At 64.0% G+C, this 12,484-nt stretch overlaps 1 protein-coding gene across 4 annotated transcripts in view; it reads right to left on the reverse strand.

Annotated features, from left to right (window-relative positions):
* GSE1 (Gse1 coiled-coil protein) overlaps window positions 1–12,484 on the reverse strand; it is a 98,842-nt gene that overhangs the window by 61,852 nt on the left and 24,506 nt on the right. For all 4 annotated transcript variants that reach the window (XM_063410331.1, XM_063410335.1, XM_063410332.1 and 1 more), the window contains exon 2: window positions 2,506–2,668. In XM_063410331.1, coding sequence (XP_063266401.1) covers window positions 2,506–2,668 — 163 coding nt within the window. The remainder of the gene's footprint in view (window positions 1–2,505; window positions 2,669–12,484) is intronic.

Below are 12,484 nucleotides of genomic sequence, written 5' to 3' on the forward strand. Positions count from 1 at the left end.
CGGCGGGGGCGGGCACCGGGAGCGCGGCACGGGCAGCTCCGAGAACGGGGATGCTGGGCAGGGGGCGGACCCCCCTCCCAACCCGGGACCACCCCCCGGTTCACCGGGAATGGGGGTTCTCCCAGTGCGGGGCGTCCCGCGGGGTCTCGGTCCCTCCGCAGCACGCCAAGGATTCGGGTGAGGCGGGTGTCACTGCTGATCACAGGGGACCCCTCCCCAAATGTGGAGATGGGGGGATGCCTGTGCCAGGCACGGAGGGAGGCAAGGGGTGGGATCCCGGCCTTTGCCCTCACCCCGAAACTGCTCCAGGATACCCTGGGGCTCAGGGATGCCAGCGTGGCCCGGCACAGTGAGCACCCAGGGTGGTCCTGAGCCCAGACCCTGCCGAAATCAGGGGTGTTCCCAGGGCAGCCCCCTCGGGGTACCCCAATGCCCCAGGCACCCCCTGCACCAGGCGTGGGAGAGGGAACAGCATTGTCCCTCTCAGGTGGGGATGGTGGTGGTCACCCCTGTGCCACCCCACCACCACCCGGGCTTGGGGACACCAGTGACATGAGTGTTGCGGGGCTCAGCCCACTCGCACAGGAGGAAGTTGCCCATCATTCACCGGCCACACCAGTCGGCTCCACGTGCCAGACAGGCTGGGCTGGCCCGGACAGGCCGGACCCCCGCCTCCCTCGGGCAGGAAAGAGCTTCGGTGAGGAATCTCATGCTGGCACTGCCAGCCATGGACTGGCATCTCTGCAGGAGGACACACAGGCCGTGACAGGGACACCCAGCTGTCCCCAAACAAACTGCCACACACACACCCCCCCAAACCTCTTCCCAGCTCACCCTCACCTCTGCATCCCCTCCATTCTCTTCCTCCAGCAGGCCCCAGTGCCTGCCACGCCGGTGCTGCTGCGGTGCCGCTGCTGCCCGCCACCCCCCCAGTCCTCCTCGTGCTTCCCCCCCAATCCTCCTCGTGCTTCCCCCCCCCCAACTCCCTTTTCCCGTTCTATTTTAAATTTTTATTGCATTCTTTTTAAAGAATACAGAGGAACAAATGCCCTTATCAGCAATTCTCACAAGGTATAAAGAGCCGCTTTTATCTCCTGCCTTTACTAATCTAGAGTGAGCCAATGCCTGTTAATTTTTTAATTTTCCTGGTGAATGCATTTGTGGTTCCGTCAGCATCCATCCGGACACGCACGCAGGATCCCCTCGGCATCCTAGCCCAGCCACCCTGGCATGGGATTGACACCGTGCTGGCAGAGCAGTGGCTCACGGTTTGGCAACCACGAAGGGGTTTAGAGCACTGGGAAGTCCCGTGTGTCACACGAGGCTCAGCAGGACACCCCAGGATGTGTCACCACCCCCAAGATACGGAGGTGCTCCCACAGATGCCAGCCTGGCTCTGCCTGGCCACAGTGTGGGTCTCCATGCTCAGCACAGGGACAGATCCCATGCCAAGCTGTCCAGCTGTTGTTGTCACCCCCTCTGGCCGAGGTCCCCGCAGGGGCAAAGGGGGGGTCACCCCTGTGTCCCCCTCAGGAGGGGACGCAGCGCAGGCTGCCAGCACAGCAGGGCTGGGAGCGCAGCAGCCGGACGCGGGGCGCAGATGAGATGTGGCAGGCGTGTAACAAGCCATTAGTCACTGTCACCTTTGCCCGGCAGCCATTGGCAGGGTAATAAATCCCGGGCTGACTCCAGCAGGCCCGTTCCAGGCCACAGCTCCCAGCTTGCCTCCACAACACTGCTGGCTGGGCTGTGAGCAGCTTGTAAATGCATCCCACCCCCACCGAGGGATACAGCGCCTTGCGGGGTCCCCAAACCACAGCCAGATCCCTGTGGGGCTGATCGATGGGTGACATGGGCCCCTGCATTCCTGAGAAGTTTCTTTCTTAGGGAATGCGAGGGGTCACAAATCCCCACCACCAGGCAGCCCCCTGGCCCTGCAGACTGCCCCCGGCTCTCCCTGCCTGCCCCAGCTTCCTCCCGCTGCACCTTGCGGTTCCCGACTCTTCCCAGCCCAACGCCAGGAACCGGCATCGGCGGCTGTTACCGGATCAAAGGAGCCTGGCATGGCCCAGCGCAACACGGCCCGGCGCGCCCGCCGGGAAGGGCTGGCAAACCAGCCGGTCCAGGGAGGCGGCAGGCGGGAAGCACGCATGATGCCTCTCCTAAAAATGCTGCTGCTCCTGATGGACGGGGCGGCCGAGTCCCTGGAGCCGCAGTCCATCCCAGCCCCGGGGGCCCCCCCCAGCACAGCCAGCCCAACACCACGGCTCTCCCTGGTGCCCACAGCCTGACTCACGGCCCCGGGGATGGCGGGCAGGGGCTGCGGTGCTGTCGGGGTCACCTTCCCGGCGGGGCTGCGGGTGTTGGATCCCAGCCCACTGGGCATGAGCCTTCACCGGGAGTCCCAAGCAGCACATCGGGCTGACGGTCACCCCACAGCGGGACAGGGGACATCCCTTGGGAATGGCAGCCTTGAACCCTCTGGTATCCCCCCGCATCACCTACTTGTGGCTCCAGCGTCCGCACCCTCGGCATCCAAAGGCGTCCGCTGGCTGATGTCCGGGACAGCGCTGCCCGTTCCCGGGCTCTCCCCCGCGCTGGCCGCCCGGTGCCGGGACTCACCGGCCGCAGGCTTGGTGGCGGCTGTCTCCAGGGATGAAGAGGACGCCTGGAAGAGAAGCAGGACAGAGACTCAGCGCCGTTGCCTCTCCCGCTCAGAGCTGCGCCGGCTCGGGTGGGGGGCACGGGGGGGTTCGGGGTGCACAGACACAAGATGCTTTTGTTTTCCTGCCGGCCGGTGCACGTGGCCGGCGCGGGAGCCGCATGCCAGCCCGCGCCACGGGGCTACAGCTGGATCCGGCCGATGGCTCCCAGCACAGCCAGACAAGAAAGGCTGCAGGGGGGGTGAGGACATGAATCAAAGCGGCGTCCCCTGGCCCGCCGGCGGCAGCTGGCCGGTTAGGCAGCTCCCGATTACTCAACCGGGCAGTGTTTACTCGAGATCAACAACCCCCCGTCGCCTTCCCTGCCAGGCAGGCGAGGGAAACGTGCTGCTGGGATGGGGATGGCATTCCTGCTGTGCCTTGTTTGGGGACAGTGCCCCTCCTCAACCCCCAGGCGCTGCTGTGGCCTGGGGTTTGTTGTAGCTGTCACCCTCCTGCCCAGGCACACAGCTTGGGCTGTCACCGCTCCTGTTTAGCTTTAATAAAGCAACAGCCAGTGACACCACGCTCATCCCAGTACGGTTCTGCCACCCTGGGAAAGACACACGGACAACCCACGGACAACACACGGTTCACAGGATGCTGTGCCCATCCCAGGTAGGGTGGGATGCAGGTGACCTCCCCCTGCCCCAGGTGACCTCCCCCTGCCCCAGGTGACCTCCATTTTCTCAGGATTACTCCTATGAACACGGAGATGGATGGTCGGTGCTGGATGGATGCTTTGCTGGGAAACCCTCAGACTCAATGAGCCACACACACGAGCGGACGTATAAATTTACCGTTTGCTTCCTGGAAAGGTTTAATTTATGGAATCCATATGGCAGCGCCGCACAACCGCGAGCGCTTGGCACATCCCGTGAGTCCTCGAGTGCCACCACGTCCCAGCTCCAACTGGCGGGGTGCCACCGGCTGCCCCGGAGATGGAGGGATGCTCTTCTCTTTCCCCGTGATTAACAGAAGGTGACTTTCACAGCGGGCAGGGGACAAGCCCAGGGATCAGCCCCCATCCCTGGCAGCTTGGTGTGGGATCCCTGGAGGTGGCAGAGGTGTCTCAGGGGGGAGGCCATGCCACCGCCCCTCCTCCCAGGACAATGCCACCAGCAGCAGCAGGCAGCAATCCCCTACCTGTGGGCATGGGAAAAGGCTGGGGCACACTTTGATACCCGGAGCAACTAATCATTAATTAGCATTAATCACTCCCCTTCATGTGTCACAGCAGCATTGGGCAAGACATGGCTGGGAAGTGCCAGACCAGGGTCTTGGTGGGTGGGGAAAGTGGATTTTGAAGCTGGGTCGAGGCTGGCACCCTCCTGCTCCCCAGGGCGCCCCCCACACCCTAAACCCCCATCAGCCCCACAGCACCAGCAGCCCCCACCCTCTCTGTTTTCCTGCCAAGGATGCTGAGAGGCAAAGGCACCAGAGATGGGTCCCACCTGCCCAAGGGCAGCCAGGATCCCACCCCCCCTCACCACCCGCGTCCCCTGGGACCCCCAGGCTCTGCACGGAGCACCGGCCGCCTCCCTGCTTCAACTTCACCCTGCGCTATCTGTCAGCAAATCATCCCCGGTTACACAGATAAGGAATAATTGATGCAAAGGAGCCATCTGTTTGCGAACACGGAATATCTGCTCAATTAGGAGGGATCTGTCCACCCAGATAAAGCATGGCGGCAGCCCCTCAGAGCGGGGGCCTTCCTGCCCAGCCACGTCCTCAAAGACTCACCCCCAATTAGAGGTGAGCAGGGTGATTTGGATGCTAATTTGCTAAGCACCACCCCGAGGTGCTTGGGAAGAGGCTGGGAGGGAAGGGTGCTCTGCCACCAAGTGCTGAAATTTGAGGGGAGAGCTGGCAGATCCCCCCTGTCCCACTGGGATGAAGCTCAGCTCCTCCTGGCTCTGGGAGATGCTTATCCCACATTTTTCCAGGGATGGAGAGAGGGGACCAGGATCTGTGCCTGCTGGATGGCGCTGAGCTGAGGCTGGCCCGCTGGTGACACACAGATGGACAAGCCTGAAACAGCTCCCAGGACACCCACAACAGGGATCAGGGACACAGGGCACAGCCTCAGGCACATCCAGGTCAGGGGTAGGTGTGCAGCGAGGTGACAGCAATGTGACATCGTTATGTGATGCTATTAACACAGGAAGAATGGAGCTGGCAAGCCAGCCAGCTCCACAAGTGACAAAACCATGGGGAAAAGGCTCTGAGCAGAGCTGGCAGGGATGGTCCCGTACCATGACACTTGTCAAACCCCTCCAGGTTCTGGGTATGAAGGACGTGGAGAGCTCGAGTGGGGTCAAAACAGAGCTGTCCCCTCCAGGGACAGGCACAGAGAGGCACTGCCAGACCCCACGTCAGCCGTGTCACCTGTGCCCCACAGCACCAGCATGGCGCCCAGGACAGGCAGCGTGGCACTCCACAGACAAGGGCAGGGGACAATGTCCCCATACCCAGTGTTCCCACTGTCCCCTCCCCACCAAGGGCACATTCCTTCTGCTCCCACCACTGGGCTGAATACCTGCCAGCTCTGCCCCCAGCTTTGGGATGGCAGTGGTGGAGTGGGAAAGCAAAGGGCAGGAGGCCACACCAGCACATTTCCTGTGCCTTCGGGACACCCAAAAACGCGGCTTCCCCAGCCCGCCTGCCCTGCGCCTCGCCTGCTGCTGGGACGGGCTGCAGCGTGCGCCGCTGCCGCCCACGGGAACGCCGCCCACGGGAACGCCGCGGGCACGGCAAAGCCCCCACCGCATCACCCCGACCTCCGCCCTCCCGGGTGGCAGCACCCCGGAAAACCCCTGCGCTGCCAGCAGCCAGGGCGCCGGGGGTGGATGCAATCTTTGGCTCTTGGCTGGCATCACCCCGGCAGGGCGGCGGGCACGGAGCCCGGCAAGCACCGGCACAGCTGCACCGGCAGCGGGGTTTGGCACGGCGTCGGTGCCAGCTCCTGTGAGCGAGCGAGGGATGAGGTGAGGAGGATGCCCAGCAAGAGGGGCCGCATCCTGCACTTCCCAGGGAGTGCAGAGAGCGCTGGCTGTAAGGCCTGGGGGACACAAACCCTCGCTGTCCCCCGGCTCTCCCCAGGCCTGGGAGGCGGCGCTCAGGATAAAAGGTGGTTTTGGAGTGTTGAGGGCTGCAGGAGGAGGCTCCCCCCAGGCTCCCCTTCCCTTTGTCGCTGAGGCCCTCGAGCCTCCCGGCTCCTGCTGGGGCTTTATCACGGCACAGCCCCTGCCGTGTGTTCCCCCAGACGGTTCCAGCTGCTCTTCCCTCCAGGAAGCCTCTGCCCTTCTCATCCTTGTCCCAGCGGTGTGAAAAGGGAGGGTTTTCCCACAAGAGCAGGCTGGGGTGCCCCTGGGGTGCTGGGGTCCCTGCTGGTGGCATGGCTCGGCCCTGATGGGTGCCCACGAGAGGGGTGGGGGCTGGGTCCATGCATCTCCACTGTATTTAAAGTTTCTCAGCCGTGTTTGCTGGCAGAAAGTTGGAACCTGCAATTACAGCTGTGCTAACTCCTCATTAAAGAGGGGAAGGGGGGAAAAAAAACCCAAAAAAGGAAAGAAACAAAAGGCTCCAGACTGAGACACACACTGCTGTTAACTCTTTCTGAGACGGGGATGTGCCCCCCCAGGAAATTCATACAGCTGCAGGGACGGGTGACAGCGGTGGCAGGTGACACCGAGGGTCTGCCCATGAGCATCGCTGCCCACCCGGGTCCCCGCTGCCCGTCCCGGTGCGGCGGCGGTGCCGGCTGCGCCGCGGCGCCCGCGTGGGCACGGCTGCGGCTGTGCCGGGGCCGTTTGTCACGGCAGGGCTGCGGTTCCCGCTCGCTCTCCAGCAGCGACGCCGTGACGCCTGCTCCAGGAGCCCACACAATATGTTCGCACTCATCTCGCAGCTGCCCCCAGACAGCCCGAGGTGCCGCGCGGGCCGGTGAGCGCCGGCAGAGCCGCGACGTGCCGGAGAGCCCCGGCGGGAACTGGCACGGATCAAGGGGCTGGAGACTGTGGTCAGGCTGGATGCCACAAGGGCAGACGAGGCTGGAAATACTACTGGCACGGGCAGGGGATGCACCGGTGGCCCCCCACGCCCCAGCACACTCACACAGGACATGCCACGAGCCCTGGGAACAGTGGGCAGGGGGACAGGGCTGGCTGTGACCCCATGTGTCACTGCAGCCACCCTGCACCACACGGAGTAGAAGCTGGTGCAGCACATGGGGTGCAGCACGTCCCCCCAGGACCCCATCCCCAGCGAGGGTCTGACCCTTTGGCTACCCCAGCATGACCACAGCCCCCCTCATGCCCCATCCCCAGGGACCAGCGGGTCCCTGCATCACCCTCCAGCTCCCCCCCCAACACCCAACACTCCCCCTTGGCGACACCACCTCAGCGCCGCGGCCGCAGCAGCTCTGACAGCAGCTAACGAGCTGCAGGCAGCAATTTGGGTTATATATAGCCCCAAAGTGACTGCATCTAATTGCTCCAGCACACACCGGCCCCGCCGCGGGGTCCGGGTGCTGGGCGCAAGGGGACAGGGTGAACAGCACGTGCTCAGCCCCCCTGCCCCAGCTGTCACCCCGTGTGACCCCCCGGGCACCCTGAGGCTGGCAGGGCACAAGCACCACCCCATCCATGCCAACCCCGAGGAGCTGGGCTGTTCCCAGCGGCTTTGTGCAGGGCCATAAGCGGCTTTGGCTAAAGCCGCCGTCCCAGCCCGTCCCAGCCAGGGACCCTAAGGAGCTTTTGTCCCCTCTCATTAAGGGGTTTCACCCACGGGGCCACGGGGCGCAGCACCCAGCACCCCCTCTCCGAACCCTGCAGGATCCTGCCAGCTGCTCCGGCAGCTCCAGGAGGGAGGCACGGCTGGAGGGAGGGAGGTGCTCCCTTTGTGGCAGCCCCCATCCCCTCGCAGCAGCTGCCAGGCGAGGCGGCGGGCGCAGATGCGGCCGGGGGAGGTGCCCTCTGTGTGTGTGTGTGTGTGTAGGGGGGTCCCCCGCAGCGGCTCCCCACGCTGGCAGGGCAAGCGGCGGCCCCCGCGTGCAGCCGCCGGCGGGGAGGGGGAGCCGGAGCCGAAATTGTTTGCCAGCTTCCTCGAGACGGCACAATGGAGGGCGCGCAGGCGGATCCGGGGTCAGGGGTGAGAGCAGCAATAAGTGGTTTATGCCTTTTGTGAAGAGGCTGAACTGACAGCTCGCTGGATTAACAAAGACGTCCTCTGTTCCCGGGCAGGTCATGTGGAAAGCGCTGCGCCGACCCCTGTCACTTCTTTTTTTTGCAAGAACAGACATTTGTTCGCCAGCGAACAGGGAGGTGATGGAGGGGGAGGCGGGGGGCACGCTGCCGCCCGCTCCCGGCTTTTCCTGCAGATCCTCTGGGGCTCTGGGCGTGGGGATCTGCGGCTGCTCGCTGCTCCGGCAGCCCTGGCCACGCCGTGTCACCTCCCGTGCCTCAGTTTCTCCAGGTTGTGGGAAGAGCTGTGGCTGGTGGGGATGTCAGCACCTCCACCCCATGTCCAGGCAGCGCTGTGTTCCACCACAATGCTCCACATCCACACAAAACTCCCCCCATGCTCATCCTTCCATCACGCCAGCACCAGGCTGGCTGGGCAGGATGGGACCCGCATCCCGCTCGGTCCCTGTCCCACCGTCGGGAGACACATTTCTAGCTGGTGTTTGCCAGTCCCTGCCAGGCTGGGGAATGTTCCCCTTCAGCCTCCTTTCAAGGCAGGGAAACTGAGGCAGAGGAGGATGTGAGCATCCTGCCCATGCATGGACAGCAGCACTGCCGCTCCTGGTCCCGGCCCTGCAGGGAACAATCAGCCTTTTCAAATGCACAAGGATTTCCTCAAGGTTGTGCAGCACAGAGCCTTCGCTGTCATCATCACACTCCGGAGTTAGCAGCTGCAATGCTGCCCTGCCACACTGACACAAACTGCCCCGGCTGGAGCAGCCACCCCCTGGCCTCGGATGTCCCTGCAGCTCCCCCCTCCCTCTGTCACCACACCCCAGCCCTGAGTCCCCCTGAGACCACGGGGCCCAAAGCTGAGGGATGGGAGGGATGCAGCTTGATCTGCCACCCAAACCCTGCTGAGATCCCACAGGACGTGCTCGGCCCCTGCCCCTGCTCCCCATCCCCACCTCCGGGACACCACAACCAGCACAGCTCACCCACCTCCAGCTCCAGAGCTGCCGGGCAGTCTGTGACAGCGTCCCCTCCCCTCCACCCTAAATACCTGCCACAAGGGGCTTTTCACTCCAGGAAAACCCCACCCACCCCACAGCAGCTCATGTTTTCGGGACATTCCCACACGTGCCACTCCCCGTGTGCTCAGGGGTAAACTGAGGCAGGGAGGAGGAGCAAAGCTCTGCCGGGTGAGGGGACACATCTGGGGCTCCCCATCCCTCTTGGCGGGGGACACGTCACAGCAGTCCCAGCGAGGGCCACGCTCCGGCTGGGCCATCAGCTGGCGGCACGGTGGCATTAAAGGCTCAATCCGCCGCGTCCCCCTTCTCCATCCCGCGGGCAGCTTAGCGCCCGTTCCCGGCTCCCGCCTGCCATCTAAAGACGGACTTACCGCCAGGCCCGGCGCTGCCTTAAGCCGCAGATTAAATGTGAACCATCTGCAAGGGGAAACTTTAATGCAGGATAATACCTGCCACACACACCCCGCCGTGTCACCGCGCGCCCCGCGCCAGGCGGGCTCAGAGCCCCGCGGTGGCATCGAGTCCCTGAGCGGCACCACGTCCCTCCACGGGGATCTTGGGGCTCGGCACAGGATGCTCCCATCCTCCTGGATGTCCCCATCGTCCTTGCTGTCCCTTCCTGGCACAGTCCTGGGAAGATCCACAGCTGGGGGCTGCACACCCAGCCAGCCCCCTCCTCACCAACCCGTGTCCCCACCCCAGGAAGGGGACACCCAGGCACAGGGTGTGGGGGGGGGGGTGACCAGCCCCACCTGGTTAATTACTTTGATTAAAGTCTCTTCATCAGGGCAGCAGATTAGACCCTGCAGCTGGGAGCTGTTTTCCCTCGCAATCTCCTCCCCCAGGGGACAACAAGGAGGGTCCTGCACTGTCCCCATTTTTAGGAGCAAATCCCACCTCCCCAGCCCCAAAAAGGTGGCCCAGGTGTCCTCTGTCCCCCCGAGCCTGGTGAAGCCCCCAGGAATGACCCAACTAGCAGCATCACCTGGGATGCAGCAGGGTCATGGGGTCACCCAGGCTGTCCCTAGTGCCCGTGGGGACAAAGCTGGGCTGAGCATCACACAGCCAGGAATGACCTCTGTGGGGAGGAGGGATCCCGGGGGGCCAGTGGACCCCAAAGCTGGGTGGGGGAGGATGAGACACCTCCTGCCAACTCAGCACCCCAATGAATTACACGGCATCACAAGTCCCTGCTCAGGTCAGCAGGGAAAGGAGCCAGGGAGGTTTTCCACCACCCAGCCCACTCCTGATGGAGAATTTACAGCCAGGATCCACTGTGGGCTCAGTAATTAGTGTTGGGATGCTGAATCAGCACCTGGCACTGAAGGGATGGAGCTGGGGGGGCTCTGGGCCTGATGGTGGCACCCCAGGAGGGATACAGGGGGCACTGGGGTGACCCAGCAGTGCCTGACAGCGGAGGGGGGCATCCCTATGGCTGGGAACACTGGAGGAAAGCTGGGAGCCCAGCATCCAGTCTGCTGCTCCAGGATCAGCTCCAGCCCAGGATCCCTCAGGTGTCACTTTGGGAATGCCCCAGCATGGACAGAACCCCCCTGTCCTGTTCACCTGAAGACAAAAATCCCTCTGGCCCTCCCCTCACAGCCTGGATGCTGCATCCCAGGATGCTCAAACCCTGGGATGCCCCAGCATCCACCCAGCTGTGCCCGGGCAGCCCTCTGGCCTTGAGGGCTGCCATCAATTTCCCGGGGGTCGGGAATGGCAGGGCCAGTTCCCCAGCAGATCCAGCCTCTGCTCCGTGGCTGATTACAGCCCTTTCCCTGCCCGTGCCCCCTCCCCGCTGTCTGCCTCCTGCCTCCGTCTGCTGCCTGGTTTTACGAGGGCCATTTCCAAGAGGTCGCTGGAAATAGATTTTTATCACCTCGTGATAAATATCGTTTATGGTGACATTACTGCTCCAAGCAGCCGTGCAGGGGAGGGAGGAGAGGCAGGCGGACGCCCGCTCCCAACCCCAGCTCCGCGGGGCACCAGCTGGGCCCCTCCTGGTCCCTGTCCCCGTTCCCGGAGGTTCGGGCAGCGCCATCCGACACCATCCATCCATCCAGGCGGCGGGAACAGAGGGAGCTGCATCATTAGCCCCGCGCGCCATTAAGCACTTAAAAAGCCATAGGAATAAGCCGCGCCATTAGCTGGCGAGCGAGCTGGGAGGGGAGGGATGCACGGAGCCAAGCACGGAGCGGGGAATGTCACCACCCCGAGGGCTCCTCTGTGCCCGGGAAGCGGCAGGGAGAACAGCCACCCCCTCCCGCACACAGCTCCAAGGTGGAAAACCAGGGGCTTTCAGAGCTGACACATCGCTTTTACAAGGGGTGACGCCACCGGGCGCCTCTCCAGAGGGACTTTTCGGCGCGGTGGGGAGAACCGGCTCCTCGCTCGTCCCCTCCTCTGCTTTAGGGATGGAGCTGGCACAGAAACCCGGGAGAAAAAGCCGCGGCTGAGCTGAGAACTGCAAACTCATGACAGCGGCGGCCTCGCGTGTTGCAAGCCCGCCCGGAGGTGAGCGGGCAGCCCAGGGGAGCAGGTCCTGCCCCGGCCGAGCCCGCAGCAGGGACAGCTGCCAAGCCGTGCCCACAGGCAGCTGCCTCTGGAAAAGGGCACGGCAGCGGGCAGGGGGCCAAGGCCAAGCCGCTCCCCGTGCCAGCCCCGCCACACACAGCGCCGGGCACGGCCACCCCCGGGGGGAACAAGTGCCCCGTTCACCAGCGCCAAGGACAGGGGGTGTCACCTGTGGGGACAGAGGCACCGTCCCCAGGGAGCCGGAGCTGGGGTGCAAAGCGGCAGCAAAACTGCGCACCCAGCAAAGAGCAACCCTCGCCTGCAGGCAGAGCACGGCACTGCCAGCCTGTGCCAAGAATCCTGTTTGCTCTCCCCGGCCCTGGCACCGGGTCCCTTGGGCAAGCCGCCTCCTGCCCCACTGCCTTGGTTTCCCCAGCTGGCAGGGATGGTGGGGCACAGGGTTGCCCTGGGGGGACCCCAGCCTGGTGTTGTGGCTCCTTGTGACACTCAGAGTGACCCATCGGTGACCCGGAGCTGTGGTGACGTACTTGGGAGGGGACTCCCAGTGTGGGGCCGGGACTTTGTATGGGGACAAGCAGGGCCAGGCGGCAGCACTGGCCATCTGGCATGGGGGCACGGCCCTTCCTCAGCTCCCCACACCTGGTGGGGTGAAAACAGCACCAAAAGGACCACTCTGGTCACCCTGAGGGCACGTGGGGCTGCATGGGGACAGCCAGCCCCACAGGAAAGGATGAGGAGTGCTGGTGGTGTTCACTCTGTTCCCTCTCTGCTGCCAGGACAGGTGCCCTGGTCATCCAGTGCCACCTCCACGTCACCACCCACACCAGCAGCTGGCACTGTCCCCCATTGCCACATGCCACCTTTAGGACATGGGCTCCCCAAGCCACTGCACCCCCTTGGGGACAAGGAGTCCAACGGAGACCCCGGAACGCCCGGCAGCAGGATGCCTGCAGAGCCAGCTGCCTCTGTGCCCATGAAAGGAGATTTGTTCACCTGGCAAGTGGCTCGGTGACCCCAGGCCCGCTGCTGC

The sequence above is a fragment of the Prinia subflava genome, chromosome 13, assembly GCF_021018805.1.
Source record: "Prinia subflava isolate CZ2003 ecotype Zambia chromosome 13, Cam_Psub_1.2, whole genome shotgun sequence".
Classification (NCBI taxonomy): domain Eukaryota; kingdom Metazoa; phylum Chordata; class Aves; order Passeriformes; family Cisticolidae; genus Prinia; species Prinia subflava.